The sequence below is a fragment of the Manis javanica genome, chromosome X (genome assembly GCF_040802235.1).
Source record: "Manis javanica isolate MJ-LG chromosome X, MJ_LKY, whole genome shotgun sequence".
Lineage (NCBI taxonomy): Eukaryota > Metazoa > Chordata > Mammalia > Pholidota > Manidae > Manis > Manis javanica.
Genome location: NC_133174.1, coordinates 5,245,666 through 5,265,391, shown reverse-complemented (window position 1 = coordinate 5,265,391; position 19,726 = coordinate 5,245,666). Strand labels below are relative to the sequence as shown.

Sequence of the window (19,726 nt, the reverse complement as noted above, 5' to 3'; positions counted from 1 at the left end):
AAGCTGAGCACATACACTATCATCCTAGCTCCAAAAACTTAAAAAAGAAGAAATCTTAGCAACTACCCAACATCTGTGAGAGCTAACAAGCCAAATCAGTAGCAAACTTCCCCAAAAAGGCCCCAGTGTGTCCACTGGGTTTTACTGACAGCCTCCTTCAGTTTGAAGTGTGGGGGAGGGACCTCCTGGACAGGGTCAACAGAAAGCCACCTACAATACACTAGGTATTTTAGAACTTGGGGTATCTGCAGAAAAGAGGACGTGCTCTGGGTTCCCCTTCTGTGGCTTAATAAAAACAAAAATTTTAGAGTTTAAGGCACTTTCAACTTTCTTAAACCATGTAAAGTCAAAAGGCAAGACTTCACCTTAAATAATGTTTCACAGTCTATTTGATCTCCTATAAAATTAAGTCTGAGGTATGTTGCACTGTGTACCTTGTTTAAAAGGAATACGGGACATGCTAAAAGTCTGAGTCATTTGCCTGGCATCCTTTTAACTTTTACCACCAGAAGTGCCGTGAAACCTTTATTAAAAAGGCATAAGCTAGCATGCTTGAATAGACACATATGCAGGAAAAGGCCTGCTGGGCAAGGTGTCCACAGTATGCTCACCATCTTTTTCCAAGAATCCAATTCCTTAATGGTTTTCAGGTTAGTTAAGTTTTTATAAAAACAATGACAGCCTCTTTCTGTAGTTCAACGTAAGTTCCAGTGCACATCTAAACAAGGGTTTCCCTCAAAGTCCCTAGTTTTTTAAATATAAAAATGAGAGAAAGAATAGAAAAGTCTGGTATCTCAATTGGTATCTGAACAACAAAGCCACACCCCTTTCCAAACTCATTACAGCAGGGTTAGGAGCCACTTTATTTCTTCTGCCCTGGCGAAGCAGTAAAGCAGAGAAAACTAGTAAGTCACCTTCACACACTTCTGGTAGTAGCCAAGGATTTTTACACTTTAAAAGGAACTTTGTCCCTAGGAATGGCCCAGCCCAACCTTTTCCAGAGAAGCTGATCAATAGACACTCCTAACCGGAAGAAAACTGGATGATTGGTTGTGGTGTTTTGACTGGTTTTATACAGGTTGGGCTGGTAAATTTCAAAATGGATTTTTTTTTCTTTTCTTTTCTTAGACAAGAGAATTCAAAGTTCTAAATCAGCACCCCTCCCACCTCACACACATATATATGCAAAACACATTCCTGATGAGACACAGAAGGAATTTCTTAGTATTGCAGCTAAAGGACGATGAAAAGTTTCTGTACGTTTCTGCAGATATCCAGAGCGCCGTGGATCTAGGGCTGGAAGCCGAAAGTCAGTAAATATTGATGGGCTGATGGGAATAGAGAATGGGCTGGCGGCGGCCTCCCAGTCTGGGTTTCCTAGTGATAAGCGGTGCAGGTTCAAGGGGTGCAGAAACAAAGACCTAGGGCGGCAAGAATGGGTCTGCTAGACCTCGGGAGGGGTCTGCTCGGTCCACCCTGGCACAAGAGAATGTTCCTCCCTAACCTCTGGGCAGCCCCACAGGTGCAGGCCGCCGCGGCGAAGGCCGGGGCTGACAGGCCACCGGGTCAGGCCTCTTCTCGGAGGGGGAGGGGAGGGGACCCGGAATAGAAGCCATTTAAACTCTGCGCTGCGCTGGGGGCCAGCAGGGCTGGAAGCCACCGCGGAGTTACTGGAGTGTTTTCGGGGGCGCGTCCCCCCACGTCCCCGCAAGTGACCTGGGTAGATGCTCGCCCGAGGCCAGTGCGCGATCAGGCCACCCCCTCCGGTGTCCCCACCCGCAGCCACCTCCGGGCTGTCACCGTGCGGGTCCCGCGACCGCCTTACCTTGGTGATGACCAGCGGCTCTCCGTGCTCGCGGCCGCCCTTCAGGGTGAAGCCCCACGGGGCGCCGCCGCTCAGCTGCACCTCCACCAGGCGACCGCCGTCGGCCGCCCGCACCTCGGCCTCGGCCAGGCGCTCGGGCCGCGCGCGGGACTCGGCACCCTCCATGGCGCGGGACGCGGAGACGGCTCCCCGCTCAGCCCCCCGGGCCCGCCCGGCCCGCGCCCATGCACTCCGGGGAGCACCGGCCGGCCGAGGACGAGGGAGGCTTCGAGCGCCCGCGCCGCCACCGCCGCCGCCAGCGGCGAACTTAAACTGCAACTTAGGAGGAAAGTGCCGGCCGGAGCTTGCAGCGAGCCGGGAGCGCGGGCGGCGCAGCGCGCGGGGGAGGCGGGCCCGGCAGGGGCGGGCCGGCGGGGAGGGGCGGGGAGCGGCGGGGCTGGCGGGCAGGGCGCGGAGCTGGGCGCGCGTTCGGGCCCCGCGAGGTCCCTGGAGGGTGGGAGGAGCGGGAGCTCGGGCGCGCTCTGGGACCCGCGCGGCCGCCAGGGTGCGGGGGCTGAGGCGCCCGGGGTCCCGCGCTTACCCCGAGGTGGGGGTGTGCGCGCCCAAGGGACCTCGCGCCGCGGGCAGGGGCACGGGCGGGGGGCGCGTGCTCGGACACCCGCGCTATCCCGTGGCGCAGGTGCGCGCGCTCGGTGTCCGAACCTGGCGCCCCCAGGTGCCCGGAGGGGAGGGGGCAGGAGCGCGCGCCCAGGTCTCCGCGCGGCACAGAGCGGGCAGGGGCGCGCCGGTGGCGGCGGGCGCGAGTTCTGGCCTTTGGTCCCGCGCCCGTACCAGGCGACCCGGGAGGCCGAGCCTCGGCAGGTGAGGCGGCGGGAGCGCCCGCAACCCACAACATCCTCCATCTTGGCGCGCGCGGCCAGTCCGGTGCCCCCGCCTTTGTTCTCGCGGGCTACGGGCTGCCGTGCAGGTGAGGCCGGAGGCGCGGCGGGAGCCCCCTGCGGGCCGGATGGGGGACCGGCCTGGAAGCGCGGACGCACCCTGTGGCCCCGCGCGGGCCTCGGCCAGGAGCCCTCTGCGCGCGCCCTAGCGGGGCCGTCTGCAAAGCGCTCGGAAGGGTCGGGCCGGAGAAAAACGCTGGGCTGGTCCCGGGGGAACTGCCCAGCAACCCCCAGATCCTCCCCTGCAGTGCCCAGCCCGGATGAGGAAGTGCTTCTTCTTGGCTCTTCCTAAAGTTAACAGCCCGGGAAGTCCGCTCTCACTTTCATAGAACTGTACTACAAGGACTTCATGTCCCACCACGCGTAGCCGACAAGGGGACGGGGTGGTGTGAAATCACTGGATGCTCGTGGATAGAGAAGGTGCGCCATCTATTCCTATCCCTTTTCCATTTCCATAAAAGTCCACTCTAAAAAAATAACTGCATTGATAGCTATTTGTGTGCTTTGCAAAAAACGTCTTTGTATTACCTTTGCACGTTGGTGAACACCTGTTCTTTAAAAGCCAGGAACTTTTAGCAGGTAATGATACTGGTAGCAGCCGTCAAGGACAGTGCTGGGGACGCAGTGGATACAAAGAGTCAGGGTCCCTGCCACTGTCCAGACGAGGAATCTCTACTCTGGTCTGTCTTCAGCGGTCAGGTGACGGATTTGCATTCTGTAGCCTGCATTCTATGGCTGATCCTTTTGTGTCCCATCCAGGCAATTTAAGTAAGGGCACCACTTGCACTCCGCTCCTGTCATAAAGCTGAACATTGGTTACTGCCCATAAGTAATTTCCAAGCTACAGTGTTCAGAATGCCTCTAGTTAGAGCAATGAGGTGACTTTTTTATTTGTAAAAGGAGACTTAATGAGTGTGAACCTTGAGTGTAAAAATCAATCTCAAATGAACCTTGACTGTACAGGTCACAAGAGTCTGCACAGATTAATCTCACAGAACTAAATACACACAGTTGCATGCAAACTGGGGAAATCTGAATAAATTTGGTGGATTGCATCAATATCAACATCCTGGTTGTGATACTGAGCGGTAGCGTCGGTGTGCTAGGAGGCTCGCTTGGCCGGCAGGCAGAGCACGGAGCTGGGCGTGCGCTAGGGCCCCACGAGGTGCCCGGAGGGTGGGAGTTTAACAGATTGTTACCACTAGGAGAGGCCAGGTGCAAAGGAGCACTCTGGTTTTTGTTTTTTTTTTAAAGTACATGTGCATGTATAATTAATTATCTTCAAATAAATAGCTGGATTTAAAAAGTGGGTGTATATGATAAACCGAAAGACAAAGGACCATATATAAATGCACCTAGAATTTTTGGAAGTCGCCTTGTCCCAAAATAACCCGCCTTCTACCCCAAGGTGACATTGACAAATCTCAGCTCTTTGCCTGGGCTGAAATTCAGACCACTAGATTCACTAAAGCAGGTTCAATGATTTCATTGTCTCCATAAATCACAAAGTCGTCTTTTATATTTATGTTCATTATGTAATCATGTCACATTACCCATCTGTCACTTGAAAAGGTCATCCAGTTCATTCCTTGAACTTAGGTGCAAATTTACAGTCATCCTTAATAAACATTATTTTGCAGAGTTTTTTTTTTGCCTTCACATTAAGCATCCCTCCAGTTAGCATCATTTGAATATTTAAAGGCCTGCTGCCTCTATTGACATTAGTCAGTGTGCTGAAAGGGCTGGACCCAGTCTTGTGTGGCCTGCCCTGATAGAGATGCCCTTCTCTCAGACCCTCATAGAGCCTCTCAGCAACATTTGTAGGATTATTTAGTTGAGCACATTTATGTATCCTACCATCAACCTAGGCTTCTGTATCATGTCCATTATATCATTACAAGACACAGTCAAATGTCCAGTGAAAATATCAGTCTTCTGACTGAAAGACATCACCCCAGTGTATCAACCTTACACCTGTTTTGCAGTTTAGAATGACCTTGAGCCACTGTGGACTTCTAGCGGTGGCTTTCTTTCCTAAGAACTTAAAACGTAGCCAGAATTTCCAAGGGTGGACTCTACTTGTCAGCATCTAGCTTTTGCTCTTTTGGAAAGCCAGGGACACGTTTGCTCTGTGTATCTTACAACTTCTTGGACATTCAACTGCATTGCTCAGAAGGCACAAAGGTGAGCATACACTCTTCTGGACCTGCAGAGCATTACCCTATGAGTGTCTCCATCTTGGCATTCAATTGCCTCAGGGTGCGTGGCCCACTTTTTCAAATCGGAGGTTTATTTCCTTGGATAGAGAAGAGAAGGCTGAAATTAAAGGTAGTTCTGCTTACACGTTATCAACAGTGAGTTAATCAATAAATAAAAGGCAAATTAAAAGAACTTTCAGAGATTTAATAAAAAATTAATCCTCTTTAAGAAACAGAGCTCAAATTATTTTAGTTTTTCATCCTAACAAGAAAAGATTTATAATTATAAAATATAGTGGAGGAGGACTTATAAAACTTTGCTTTAACTTTTCAAATCAGTAGTTCAATTAGTAGGGTCAGGCTTTCCAGAGCACCTTTTCATGGAATTTTTTTTTTTTTTAAGGCAATGTTAGCCTCTTTCCTACTTGAGCCACAGTGTACCTGACTTAGGGTCCCTATGAGTTCAGACTGGAGGAGGATGGGTCAAGATCAGAGCACAGGTGTGATGGCAGCTAAAGAGAAACTTTGACACTGTGCCTTTGCCCTTAGTCACCGTTTGTCGTTTGTCATTTTATTCTTGTTTTCTGCATGTATTATCATAAACATTGGGATTTAATTTAGCTGCAGATCTCAGCCCAGTGGTAATAGCTGAATGCTGCCCAAGCACACCCCATCCCCTCCCCCCTCTCGCCTCCTGAGGATTTTACCTTGGATCTTGTTAAATTGGAATATTTACAGATTTGTAGGGGAGATACTTCCTCATCTCTGAGGGGAACTGAAGAGACCTCCTGGTCCTGGGGCATTATTCCATCTGTAGCCTCCGCATGTGGAGCTCGCATCCGAGGGCGCAGTGCTTTTCGCTGAGGAACAACACAGCCGCAGTAAGAAGTCGTAGCCAACATCCAGAGGGAACCCACCGCAGCCAGGCACCTTACATACATGGCCCTAGGTCCTCAGCAAGCTGTCCTGGGGCTGGCATCGCCCCATCTTACAGAGGCAGACACTAAGCCCAGAGAGGTTAAAGAACTTGCCTGAGGTCGCCGAGCCCAGTCCTGTGAAGGACTCCTGCTTGTCCACTCCCAGCCACCAATGAGCGACTGGTATCAGAGGGTAGTTTCCACAGAGCAGGTGGACTGACTTTCCTCTGTAAGATGTTTAGACGCTTGGTCACCCTGTGAGGTTCCTTTGATCTCCAAACACCCAGCAGCAAACGGGGAAAAGGCTGACACCTAGTGTGGGGAAACGGCCTATAAAACCAGGTGTTCCTTAGGTCTGTTTGAGTTCCAATTCTTTTACCTCTAGGAGACACTCTCTAAAATGTTATGTTAGGGACCACGTTTCCTGCTGACAACTAGAAGGGACTAAATAAATGGCCTTTTAAAAATAGATATGTATTTTTTTTCATATTATATGTATTTCCATATTATATATTATTTATATGTATATATACTATCAAGTATATACATATAAAAATGTTAAAAATATTATCTATACATATATTTTTTATCAACAATGAATGAATAAATCAACAAATAGAAGACAAATAGAACCAACTTTCAGAGGTCTAATCAACACCTAGTCCTCTTTATGAAATATATATACATATGCTTATATATATATATATATAAAACAATACCTAACTTTTCAAATCAGGAGCACTTATAAAAAGAGGGAGCTACTATTTTTATAAAGTTGCATATTTTAAAAAACCATTGGCTGTTTTTCAGTTTTTGTTTTTTTCTAAAATAGCCGATGAGCACCTATCTCTTGTGCACTCTTGACTCCCATGGTACTGGGGAGAGGATGCAGGAAATATGAAACATTAACTCTGGCTATAAGGGAACCTAATGGATGGCGTGAAATAAGGACAGCTTGACCGGGAACCGGCTCTTCACTGCCACAGTTTCAGTGGGAGAGAAAGGAAAAACTGGGTAATAAAACTGTAGGTGGAATTTCTTCTTTTTTTCATCTTTTATTGTGGAAATTTCAAAGGGACACAGAGTAGAACTCTTGTTTCATTGCTGCCCACTCTTTTCTCTAAAGCATTTCAAAGCATATCCAGGATGGAATGACTGAGCTACTACCCTGAAGGCTGAGAGGAAGGGGGCCCAGGCTTTGTCAGGTGGGGACCCTGTGAGGGGAGGCATGTTCTTTATGGGGAGTTGAAAGCATAGGGACAAAAAGGCAGAAATCTTGCTAATTTGAACCCAGAAACTCCCCAGTTCCATCCAGTGTGACTCTATCCCTAGCCTCTCCCCTCCCAGGGTGTGTGTTGGGGGGTGGGGGCCGTTGTGGGTCAAAACAACTGCTGGGCTGCAGTAACTGAGTTGAGCGGCTGATAAACAGATACTGGTGGTGGGAGAGCAGGTGAGGGGAGGCAATAATGAATTTCCTGGTGCTGGCTGGAATCAGATGCCTACGGGATACTGTGTCAGGTCCTAGGGCTGTTGGAACCAGTGGCCGTAAATTGCTTAAAACAAGAGCAAGTTTTTCCTTCCTGAAGGCCAGACGTCTGAAATCAAGGTGTCCGCAGGGCCATGCCACGTCTGGAGGCCCTAGGGGAGAATCTGTCCCCTGCCCCTTCCAGTTTCTGGTGGCAAGCATTGGTTTGTGGCGGTGTCACTCCAGCCTCTGCTTCTGGTGGCCTTCTCTTCCCAGTTCAGTCTCCCTCGCCATGCTTTTATAAGGACAGTGGTGATTGCTTTAGGCCCACCTGGAAAACCAAGGGTCATCTCTTCATTTCAGAATCTTTATTGTAATCACATGCGCAAAGAGCCTTTTGCCAAATAAGGTAACGTTTACAGGTTCCAGGAATTAGGACCTATCACCTTTGGGCAACATTAACCATCACAGTACAGACACCCAGATGGAAATGGCTCTCACGGGCTCTGAGACCCTGACCAAGACTTTTCTTGTTAGGTTGGAAGCCCTGGGGCTAAAGCCCCAGAGCTCGTGCTGGGAGGCCTAAGGGCTCAGGTTATCTGCCTACCCTCAGGGTGTTGCTGCGGGACCTGTCCCACCCTCAAGCCAAGTGAGAAGAGCTCCAAGAGAATGTCTCAGAAAGATCTGGGCGACTTACAGGAGAGAGAGAGAGCTGTCTCTTCGGGTTGCATTTCTGGAAGCGTGGCTGATCCTGGAAGATTGCTGATTGGCTCTCTGCCCCGACACGAGCAGAAGAAAGAGACATTTGGCATCCGAGGGCAGGCAGGCTCAGCAGTGGGTGGGTGAGCTTCCCAAGTACCCCTGAGAATGTCACTGCATATCCAGTTACCCCAGATCTCGTAGCTTAAAACCACAAACTCGGGACTTTACTACTCAGGCAAACAGACCCTAGCTGCTGTGATCCAAGTAAGCATCTTGGACAGCAGTCACTTCTTTGCAAGAGATAAAAGAGTTTTTACCTGAGGAATGAATAGTGGGTGTGTAAACCATCTGTTGTCACTGTTCCTGGGATGGCATCAGGGTCTCAAGATTTAAGTTAGTCATGCCAATGTTTGGGCAGTGGTCTAGGATGACCTCTCTCTCCCTGGGGTCCCTGGTATGAGGTGGGCATCCTACTTCATGAAGAAGCCCTTCCAGACTTCAAAATTGGGGAGACTTGATGATGTAGGAGGAAAAGCGGGGGGAAATAGCAGCCACGTGCACGGGCTGGGTCCACTGCCCTTCAAGTGTCCCTCAGCTGAGGTCAAGGGTATAGACCTGAGGGTCAGAGATTAGAGCTCCACCCTGGGGCAGGGCTTGGGGCTCTGAGAAAACAGGAGTTTTGAGGCCAGCCAGCAGCCTTACCTTCACCTACAACATTGTATCTGGGGAAGATTTTTGAATCTCAAACCCCTTCTGGGACCCAAAGTCTTTGTAACTTGGGGATAGCTTTGCCAACTGAATGGCAGTATGAAGAATGAGGTAGTCCCAAATACTACCAGGTGGTTCTAGTGAAAGCCAACATAAACATTTCCAAACGACAAAAAAGAATTCTGTCTGTAAGATTTCAGCGAGGCGTCCTTGAACATACCGCTCTTCCCACAAGCCGTGTGAGTCTCCTTCACCGTGGCATCGTTTGTGTGATGGAACGCCTTTCTACCTCATGCTCCTGTTTTGAGAAGAAAAGAAAATTAGAGATACTTGCACGAGGCTCGCAGAGAAGGCGCAGTGAACTTGCATCTCCAAAAAGCCCCTGGGAGGCACACTTTGAGAACCATGGAATAAAATGGCAGAGCCGCGAGGGCTGGTACCGTAGGAGCTCAATTAATGTTATTTTCTTCCCTCCCTCTCACCCCACAACACAGCACAACCACACAACAAGGAGAAAGGGCCTAGATCTATGCATCCTTAGAGATGACAGAATTCGGGGGCTGTGTGGGACAGAGGAACCCTGGAAACAGGATCCACTACCTCTTTGATGTTGGACAGATTGCTGATCGAATGCGGGAATTTCCTCCCCTGGCCGCTGGCCAAAATTCTTGTTCACTTGAATCTGTTTGACTGAACTTAAAGGAATGTAGAAGTATTTGCCCAGCAGCGGGAATAACAGGAAGTAACAGAGGCCGAATGAAAGGCGGTAGAATTTTTACTGCACCAGATTTCTTCCAAACACACAAAGGAAGTTTCGAAAAACCTGATCATGATAATTCTTTACTTCTGCATAATTATACCCATGGAAGGGCCACAGGAAATAATGTGTAATTGATTTTTAATAAACAAACTGTTACTTGGAATAATGTCAGATGTACAGAAAAGTTGTCAAGAAAATGCAGAGAGCTTGTATGCCCTCTGCCTGCTGGCACCTTACTAGTTATGAACCCCCTGACTTTATTGATTTCCCCAGTTTGTGCATTAATGTCATCTTTCCATCTCAGGACCTCACAATCCATTTAGTGTCATGTCTCTCCTTCATCTGGTCTGTAAGTTGCCCCATTTCCTTTTGTTTTCATGGCCTGGACCGTTTTGAGGTGGACTGGTCAGGGACGTGTAGCACGTCCCCCAGTTTGGGCTTCTCGGATGGTTTTGTCATGATAGGCTAGGTTATGGATTTGAGGGAAGAACACAGGAGATGTGGCCTTCTTGGCACACATATCAGGGGTTCTTGACGTCCATGTGGCTTATCATTGGTGATGGTCAGCTTGTCATGTGGGTAAGTAAAGGGCTGCCAGGTTTCTCACGCTTAAGTTCCAGGGAACATGTTCCTTTTCTTGATTGACCCTTAACATCATGGGTTTTACAATTCAAAGGTGTTCTGCAGGAAATTACTTTGATCAATGGTAGCCACTAAGTTCATAACTGGACAGGTGATCTCTGAGACCAAATTAAGGTGCCTGAATTACACCATTGATTAAGTCAATTTAAAGCACATTGAGAGAAAGGGGGAAAGGTGGGGCTGGTGGACACATTTAGGGCAGGATGCCAGCTGGGCAAAAGGCCACAGTACCTAACCTAGAGTTACACAGTGAGCACCTGTCTGCCAGGCCTGAGCATGCAGCTAGGGGAGCACAGTTGAAGGTGAGCAAGGACCATGAGGAGGTGGGAAGTGCCTGGAGTCAGCCGGTGGCATCAGAGCCACAGTGGGGTGAGAATGTCCAGACACAGAAGTGGCTTGCTGTTTCCCTGGCTTGGCAACTCTTGGTGTTAGCTGCATTTCTCAGATAGAAGACACAAGTGGCCAGAATGGGTGTCACCAATGACGGCCAATGTAAGACCTCACTAACATTGGGAGACTTCTGGATTCTTCCATCCCTCTGTAACTGTGGTTAAATTCACATATGCTCTTCTTACTTCCATGCCTCATGTGTCTAACCAGCAACTTGCGTCTTTACAGTTTCTCTTATTTTCTAAAGCAGAACCAAATACTCTTTAAAAAATCTAACATACACACATTACAAAAGCCCATACACATTTATTGTTTCATATTGTTTTGTTTTGCTTAGTTTGATACAGAAGAACAATTATGACCTGAGGGCTGGCTGGCTGGTTTCATAAATAAAACATCCAGTCATTAACCTACTGCCTGGGGCTACTTCAGGGCCCCTATGACAGAGTAGTAATTGCAACAGAGACTGTGTGGCTTGCAAAGGCTAAATATTTACTATTTCGCTCCTTAAAAGTAAGTTTTCTAACCCCTGTGATAGACTAAAGAGGTGTCATAAATTTGAGAGACTCAAGTTATACACAGTTTTCTGGAGACGTTCAATCAAGGGCAATGTAATGAAACCCAAAGACTTGGGGTGTAAGACCCATTACGTTTAAACTGGCAGGCTTCCCACCGACTTGCCCACACTTTCAGACCGTCTGCTACTGAGATGAGTGCTCTAGCACATGTATCAGACAGTTGCTTCTGCAGAATGCACGACTAGGTTGACATAAGGTTATGTTATCTACCAACGTGCTCGAGTTCTAACCACAAACCAAGCCCTTGAGGTTAATGTGGATTTCCCGTTCCATCTGTGTGGCCACTTGCGTACTGGGAAAGCAATCATTTCTAATTTAGCCCAAGTCTATGGTTCATGAGCATGATTGGTCCTTTTTGTTGGATATGTGTCTGGCAGTCCCATGTGGATGAGGACAGCAGAGAATGCTGCCCTCCCAGAAATAATTGTCATCTCACTGCAGTGTGTTAGCAACATGCACTACAAAAGGAAGCATAAAATTTGAACAAGGTTTGAAGTATGTGCCACGTCTATGTGCACATGCTCCCTAACCCCTTTACCACGCCCTCCCCCACCCCCAGCCCCCACGCTTCCTGGACAGTGCAGTCACAGTCACATGGCATCAGACTCGGCCATCTGCGACCTGCCTCCAGCCTCTCAAAGGCCGTCTCCTTGTTGCTTCAAGGTGGTAGAGCGAGAAGGTGGGTTTCCTTGGTCTGACTAGTTTGTACACATTCACGGTGACGGGGGAAATGATTCTCCGCTTGCCCTGCGGAGGGAGTGCTTGGAGTGTCATCCTCCTGGGCTTGATTCCCAGCTCTACTGCCTCTGGGACCTTGGACAAGCTTCCTTACCTCTTCCAGTGCCCGGTATGGAAACCAGAGACATAGACATGAGCCACAGGGGTGGAGGTGGGAGAAAGACGTAAAGTCCCCAGCGCTGGCAACTCCTGGGAGGCAGTCCCACAATAATATCAGTGTTGGTTTACTTCCTTCTTCCCCAGCCCCACCCTGTGCTTTGCAGAGCTGCGGTTGTCCTCTTGGGCCCTGCTGCACAATCCCTGGATTGCTGTGGTCTTCTCAGAGCAAAGGGCACTGTTCCTCCAGAAGCCAGGAGTCTCATGCTTTGTTGGGTGAGCTTGATACCCAACAAGGGCCACAAATCAGGCTCTTTGGGGTCTAGGCCTTGATCCCAAACTCATTGATTGTATGGAATATTTCCAGAGCTAGTAAATTCCCCAGGGGGCAGAGAAAGGGTTCAAGGCCAAGATATAAGCCACTGCAACACATTTTATCCTCTTCAAGCTTTGTAGCCAAGCCTGAGGGATTTTGTCCATTGCACAGGGTCAGACCAAGCTAACTGAAGTATGGATGGAGAGGGCAGCAGGTGTCTATCCTCACCATGTCACCCTTGTATTCATGAAATATTCCTTGAGGTTGAAGAGCCATCCTTGAATCTCTTTGCAGGAGGACACTCTTGGGTGGCAGGAACTTGCTCTGCCAAAGCTTTCAGAGGCCTTAGGGCCAGGAGGGCCCACCCAGGGGCAGCCCTTCCTGGCTGACTGACAGGGGTGGATACTTCAGCTCCCTGGCCCTGTCAGACTCCTTGGGGAGCAGCTGTTGGGGAAAGACACTCATATGGCCTCCCTAGGGAACCCCACCTGCTGGTGTTCATACTGAGTATATTTGTTTCCTTTAGGTGTGGGTGGAATGTATGACTTGCTTGTAACCAATACAACACAGAAAAAGTGATAGGAAATTAGTTTGTGATTATGTTAGGAAAGACTGTGGCTTGCCTCTTGCCAGCAGAATGTCTCTTGCTGGCTGTGATGAATCAAGTCACCATGCTATAAGCCACCCTGGGGAGAAAGGCCTACTGGCAAGCAATGGAAGGTGGCCTGTGGCCAACAGCCCATGAAGAATGGAAACTTGCCAGTAAACTTGTATACTTGGAAGTGAATCCTTCCCCACTCAGACCTTCAGTTGAGACCCAGGCCTGACTGACATCTTAATTCAGCCATTGAGAGATCCTGAAATGGGAGACCCAGCTAAACCATGTCTACATTCCTGAGCCATAGGAACTGTGAGAAAATAAACGTAGGCTGCTAATTTCTATTCTGGCATATATGGAGCTTAGCAGTTGCCACTTTGTCTACCAAATTAAAAAAGTGAACAAGCTGAAAAAGTGAAACTCTTTTCAGAACCATCAGAGAAGTAAGGTCACAGGACAAACTGCTGCCCCTACCCAAATTGTAGAGACAGGCAGGCAGATACAGAGAACCACAGAAACCCATGAGTAGATACCTCTGCAGGGACCAGTGCCAGGGTAGGAAAAAAACCTGAACTAGAAGTGACAAGTTGCTAGAGGCTCAGTGTAGGCATGTCTGTGAGTTTAAAACTCCAGGGGCCCCCCACATTTGTAAATTTTAGTTCTTGTAACTTTACCATGGTTCTCACAGTGAAGATCAGAGAAAAATTTGCTTGTGTTTCTGGCCATTTAAAATACACCAGAGCATTCTGTCCTTCTGAACAGGACTTCCTCAACAGAAACTTGGCACTAACCTGCTGGGGTTTTGTCAGAGCCTGGTCACCTTGGGGGAAGGGAAATACGAAACTCCAGCCTCCTCTAGCCATCCTTTCCATCTAAGGCAGGGGAACACACTGAGAGGCACTTGTGAGTTCACAGCTGAGGGGCTCAGGTTCACTAAAGGCTGAGCTCTGTCATAGAGGCATAGCCTGCTTCTCACCTCACAACTTCCCATACCCCTAAAAGCCTACTTTCCACAACTCCTTCCACCCAGTACATCATGTCCAGCTTTTAACAGAAAATTACAAGACATGCTAAAGGGCAATAAATACAGTTTGAAAAGAAAGAAGGAGCATCACATCCAGACTCGGATATGGCAGGGATGCTGGCATAAATGTGTATTGGTTTAGGCTGCTAAGTTTGGGTCATTTGTTATGTAGCAAGAGATGACTACAGCAACCTGCACCATTTCTGAAACTCTCCTGGGGGACGGAGCCCAGCTTGCCTTCCATGAGACTTTGCCTGACTTCACATCTGGGCTCTGTCTCCCTCTCATGGTCACAGTCCTCCACCACTTACCGGCTTCCAAATAAATGCTTGCAGGTGAATCCTCATCTCAGGCTCTGCATGGGAAGGATCCTGCCAATGCCACAGAGTCATGCTGATATCTTTGTGTTCATGGCATTATTTCAAATCTTTCTTGGCATCTTGCATCTTTAGGCACTAAGACTGCACATTTAACTTCAGAAATAGCCCCTCCTAGTGTCTGACCAGCCAAGCCTCAGACTCTGTCCTCCTTCCCAGCCACTCTAACGGAGATCCACATGCCTGCTCTCTTCCGTCTCCTCAGAAAGAGAGACCCTTCTCTGTACTGCATGTTTCCTCTTCCCCCACCAAAAGCATGTGATGGTAGCAATGTTTTTTGACTTTAGTAGGTGATAAGACATTCAAGAACACCTATACACCCAGGACATAATTTCAAATTGGAATGGATTCACTGACTTTGGATTGAATAAGTCATTTCCATCATTTAAGATCATCCATGATCTTAAAAGCACAAATGGAACTTTTTTTAAGTTTAACTTGACTGCCAATCAGGTGTGTATAATTTTTCTACCATTGTATTAAGAGAGAATTTTGTGTGTACATTTAAACAAAAAGTGTGTATGTGTGTGCACTTTTAAAACCCTCCAAAGAGAGTGGATTTATGTAAAAGCATTTGCCTTTAATCAGCTTTGAGTTTTTGTCAATTGACCTGAAATGCACAGCTGAGGATCAGGTCTAAAAATCATTACATTCCTTTTGGCTATTGGAAATTTTCATTAAAAACCAAAGCCTTTTCTCTTTTAGAGCTGAAAGGCCCAAATGTCAGCATACAGGATAAGGGGAACTGAAATGAAATGCTGGTATTCCTCATTATAAAGAATGGCAGAAAAATGTCTTTAGACGTGTAAATGTATAAACAGTTGTTTCTTACCATGAAGGAATATAGAATTACATACGCTTTCACGTACATCTGAAATTGCACAGAATGTGCATTTACATGTAAAACATGTTTCTTGACTTAATTCAACTCACCCTTGAACTATCCTTAATAGCTCCTGCTTGCTTATTTATTTGTGCCTCCATTCTCTTAGTTATTAAACATTTATTTAAAAATAACAGGACTACATATTCACAACACACTCAGCTCTTAGGATGCTTTTGTTTCCTTTTCTTTTCCCTTGGTGTTTATCCATCACTAACGCCAGTTGCAACACTCTCTGTTACTTTTAGTAGCTTTACTTCATCAGACTGTGGACCCTTGTTCTCTCTTTATAAAATGGCTGCATTTCAGCCAATTTAGCTGGGAATCGAATATAGAATCTCTGTCAGGCAAATCCTGTGTTGCCTTCCATGTGAGCTTTATTCATTGGACACCTGGCTGGTTGGCGTTCAGAGAGGAAGCATGTAAAATGATGTATGACAAGGTGGGTCGTTTGCAGTTAAGCCTCTTAAGGGGACTGAGCGGCTCACCGGAGAAAGAGGCTCTCGCTGGAGTGTATCAGAGCCTGGCCTCCTCTTTTATGTACACCAGGGTAGACGTCCTTTGCGATTCAACCGGAAAGCACCACCAGGACGTTTTCCCTTTATCAACGCAGAATCACTTCTGTTCGTCTCTCCAGGGCCTTATCTGCCTTCCTCCCCCTCTGCTTGCTTCCTTTTGCTCCTGGTATCCTGACCTCTGTCCCAAGCTAGTCCAAACGCTTCCCACTCCCTGGGGCTGTCTGGGCCAGAAGCAAGGATGCGGCTCCTCACCCTTCACCTTACGCTGCCATCCCGGACTCCTCCTTTTCTCTTTGGCCTACTTGGATGTAAATCGCTTTTTTTGCATCTCTTTTAAACTAAGCCCTCCCCAAGTTTAAATACGCCAGGGTTAAATGCGCCTTTCTCTTTCAGGTTGAGATTAAAGCTCTAGGGCCTTCTTCTTGAAGTAGGAGCCACTGACAGCAGCATCCGCCTGAGAGCTTGCTAGGAATGCAGGGTCTTGGGCCTCACCCCAGACACCCGGAATCAAAATCTGCTTTTTCAATGATATCTGCAGGGGAAGGCACATTGAAGTTGATTAATTCCATTTGCAGGCCTGATATCATGTAAATGTCTGTTTTTCAAAAAGCACAATTTAGCGTGATCAAAACTGAAACTTTGTGTGATGACTGCCCTTGCACTGTTCACCATGTAAGAACTTATTCACTATGTAAGAATTCGTTCACCATGTAAGAACTTGTTCGTTATGCTTCAGAAGATTGGAGACTGACAAGAATTAGGCTTGAGATGGATTAATGATTGTGCATTGAGCATTGACTCCCCTATACAGAATTTTATTGTTGTTAACAACCATTTGATCAATAAATATGAGAGATGCCCTCTCAAAAAAAAAAAAGCACAATTTAGTTTTAAACCGAATTCAACCCCTATCTCTTTCCACCCCCCTCCACTGACATCTGTGAGTAATTTGTTTATTTGTCACTGACAATGCCTCTGTCCTTTATGTGTTCTTCTTTAAAGGTCTGGCAACACCCCCATGTTTATCGGACACAGGCTCTCTTCTTCTTTGGTGAATCAGTTTCCGCATGATGCTTAAGAAATTTCTGCTAAACTGAAATGAATCGAAAGGCCAAGATACTACTGGTTATCAGATGGACCCAAAGGAGGGCTGTGGCTGGAGCAGCTGAAATCCTTTATCAGGAAGGCAGATGTCTTAGGCTGGGTTCCTTAGAAACGGAGCCCAAGGCAAATTGTGTGCTAAGCTTTCCTGGGGAACACCACACGACCCCAGGATCATAGGAAAGTGAAGCAGGGAAGAAGGAAGAGCAAATTAAAGGACGTACATTTATAAACTGGCCACAGATTCCCAGGAAACACAGAGGATTGCACAGGGCTGTACGAAAACGCTCCTCAGAGGCTTCCATAGGGAGGGGGGAAAATGAGCAATCTATCTGCCAGCAGCTTCCTGCTTCTTACGTCTTTGACTTGTCTGCCTCCCCCACCATAGGTGTTGGCCTCCCAGCATTGGGGGCTTAGCTGCCCAGCTATGGGATAAGCCAGAGCTTCTGTGGCTACACCTATAGGGCCCAAAATGTCTAGCTCTTTGCCAGTTTTGTAAATAAACTTATATTGGAACATAGCCATGGCCGTTAATTTACATACTGTCCACATCAGTTGAAGTATCAGTAAAACCCACCTGAAAGGCTCATTCTAAATATTAAATGAGGCAATAAATGTAAAACACAGAGCATAGCACCTGCCCAAAGACAGGAGGTGATGTATGGTGAATTACGCTCTCCTCCCTTGGGCTGCTGCTAAGTGTACATCAGAACAGCCCAACCACCAGCCCCCGGTCACCTGCCCCACTGGGCCCTAGGCCATACCTGAGATTCTCACCATGATCTCAGTCCTTTGCTGTTGAGGCATCTGGGTGCCAGGGGACTGACTCACTGTGAAAAGTAAGTTGCGTGGGAGAGAACCCCCCTGAGCTATTCCAGCGCCTAGCATAACTGATCAGGTGGGAGGGAGGCAGGCAAATTGTGAACTGTGGAGGAAAAGCCAAGACAACAGGGCAATTCCTGGGCAGCCCAGACTGAAAGTGCAAGATGGGATCCAGGTGCTAAACGGAGGGAGGGAGGCTGGCTGCAAAAACGCACTTCATATGCACTTGAAGGGCTTGATGGTGGCCGCACAGGTATTTTGCATCCATCCTCAGCTCACTGTGGCGCTTCGTGTTGTCTCTGTATTTCTCACATCTACATTACTTGCAGACATTTGCCCCTCCCAAATGTGTGTGTTTTACCTGTCTACTTTTTCGCATATTGTAACTGCACTGTTTCACAAAAAAGGTTTGTAATCTCAGGTTTATTTCGCATACTAATTTCAGGTTCTTTCTTACTTTCTTGACAGTCAAAAAAATGTAGTCTTACATCCATCCCTGTGCAAGTTTGCCCTGAAGCCCATCTGTAGCAGTCATCTGAGCCCATCTGGTCTGGGAATCTTCATTTATAATAATTTCCTCCCCAAAGCAATTCTAACTGCTGATCCCCTGAGAGTCTCACCCCTGAATGCTGAGCACCCGACTCATACAGACTCCGAAGGTTTGCACACGGGAAGTAGAGAGGTGGGGTGTGTGTAGCTTGGGCAGAAAACAGAGACTGAAATGCAGTGACACTTTCATGTTGATTGACCACCCAGACCCTCAGCTTTTGGACAAATGTGCAGATACTCCTTTTCCTTTTAATGCACATTCCACACATGAACGTCCAGAAGCAACCTCTGCTTTCCAAGAGCAAATGTACGAGATGACAACTGTCCAGAATAGATAGCAAGACTGGTGCTTTCTGAAGGAATGCCAAATCAGTGTTTAGGGGAGGATCTCTAGGATGTTTCCTACTGTTTGTACAAGCAAGTGTGTAATACTGAAGAGTGGTTAAGGTTTTGACAATGTGGGTCTGTTCCAGGCTTCTGTCACAGCAGCCGTCCCTGGGGCCAGGCCGGGTCCTTTGGAAGTGCTGGGTTTGAAGCCCTTTGTTAAAGGCTCTGCTTCCCATCTGGCAAGGCAGCCTCCTATCTGCCTTGTGTGGGTGCCAACAGGAAGCTCTGTCCTGGGCTTGCAGAAGAAAGCACGGAGACCTGCCCTACTCCAGACTGCAGAGTTGGTGTGGAAATGGAGAGGAGACGCTGTGGGGATGGGCAGGTGGGTGTTTGCACCACAGCCTTGAATAAGAGAAGGTGAATGAAACCAGCAGGCATGCCTTAACTTTGGTTGATTGGGGAAGACCTCCAGAGGGGCCCATTTCCGGCTGGAAAGGTCAAGGTTGTCTGCTTCAGGATTTCCAAAGGGCCTATTGATAGGATAGAGCTGGGTTTTTTCTCTTGTTTAAAAATGAAGCTTTGTTTAGTAAAGCCATAACCTAGAAGGGGCTCTATTCATTTTCAATATTTTTTTGAAGAGCTTTTTTTTCCCCTTTAATTTCCCTCAGTATGTTGTTATTATTACTGATAATTTTGAAACTTTTATGCGTCTAGAATAAAGCGTGATTTTTCAATCTAACATGAAATATGTAGGGAAAAAAAGGCAGTTTAAAAAAGTCTGATGAACTTGAATAACTTTTCTTTTTTGAACAGATTTATTCCTGATTGCTAAATCTAGAATGTCAGAAAACCTAACCCTGTATTGTTGCCACTGAGTTAAAATGAAACAGCGCTTAATGAGAAGATGCAACTATGTGTGTGCATATGTCTAGTTAGGTGAAGTAGGTTCCCCCTTCTCTAAGATTTATTTGTTGAGTTTAAACGAAAATCCTACCTCTGTGGGATTATTTCCGTGGGAGAGAGGGACCATAAAACACTATTTTAACACCGATCGCTTCAGACACATTTTATGACCTTGTTCTGGTTCCTGTCAGGGTCCCAAATAGGAAAGATCTGGTGTAGGAAGCATGCTTCTCTGGAAAGAGCAGTTCCGATGAGATGTTAGCCTTGGGGAAGGCTTGGTGAAAGGGGAGAAGGCTGACCTCCCCTACCCCTGCGCTTCTCTTTCCCCAGCCATCCTCCTCCCCACTGGGC

General features: G+C 47.6%; 1 protein-coding gene across 1 annotated transcript in view; it reads right to left on the bottom strand.

Moving 5' to 3' along the window:
• Window positions 1-2,114, bottom strand: part of SHROOM2 (shroom family member 2) — a 109,214-nt gene extending 107,100 nt beyond the window's left edge. The window contains 1 exon segment of the mRNA XM_073228026.1: window positions 1,826-2,114. Within this exon segment, the coding sequence (XP_073084127.1) occupies window positions 1,826-1,990 (165 nt within the window). The 5' untranslated portion in view covers window positions 1,991-2,114.
• Between the last annotated feature and the right edge of the window lie 17,612 nt (window positions 2,115-19,726).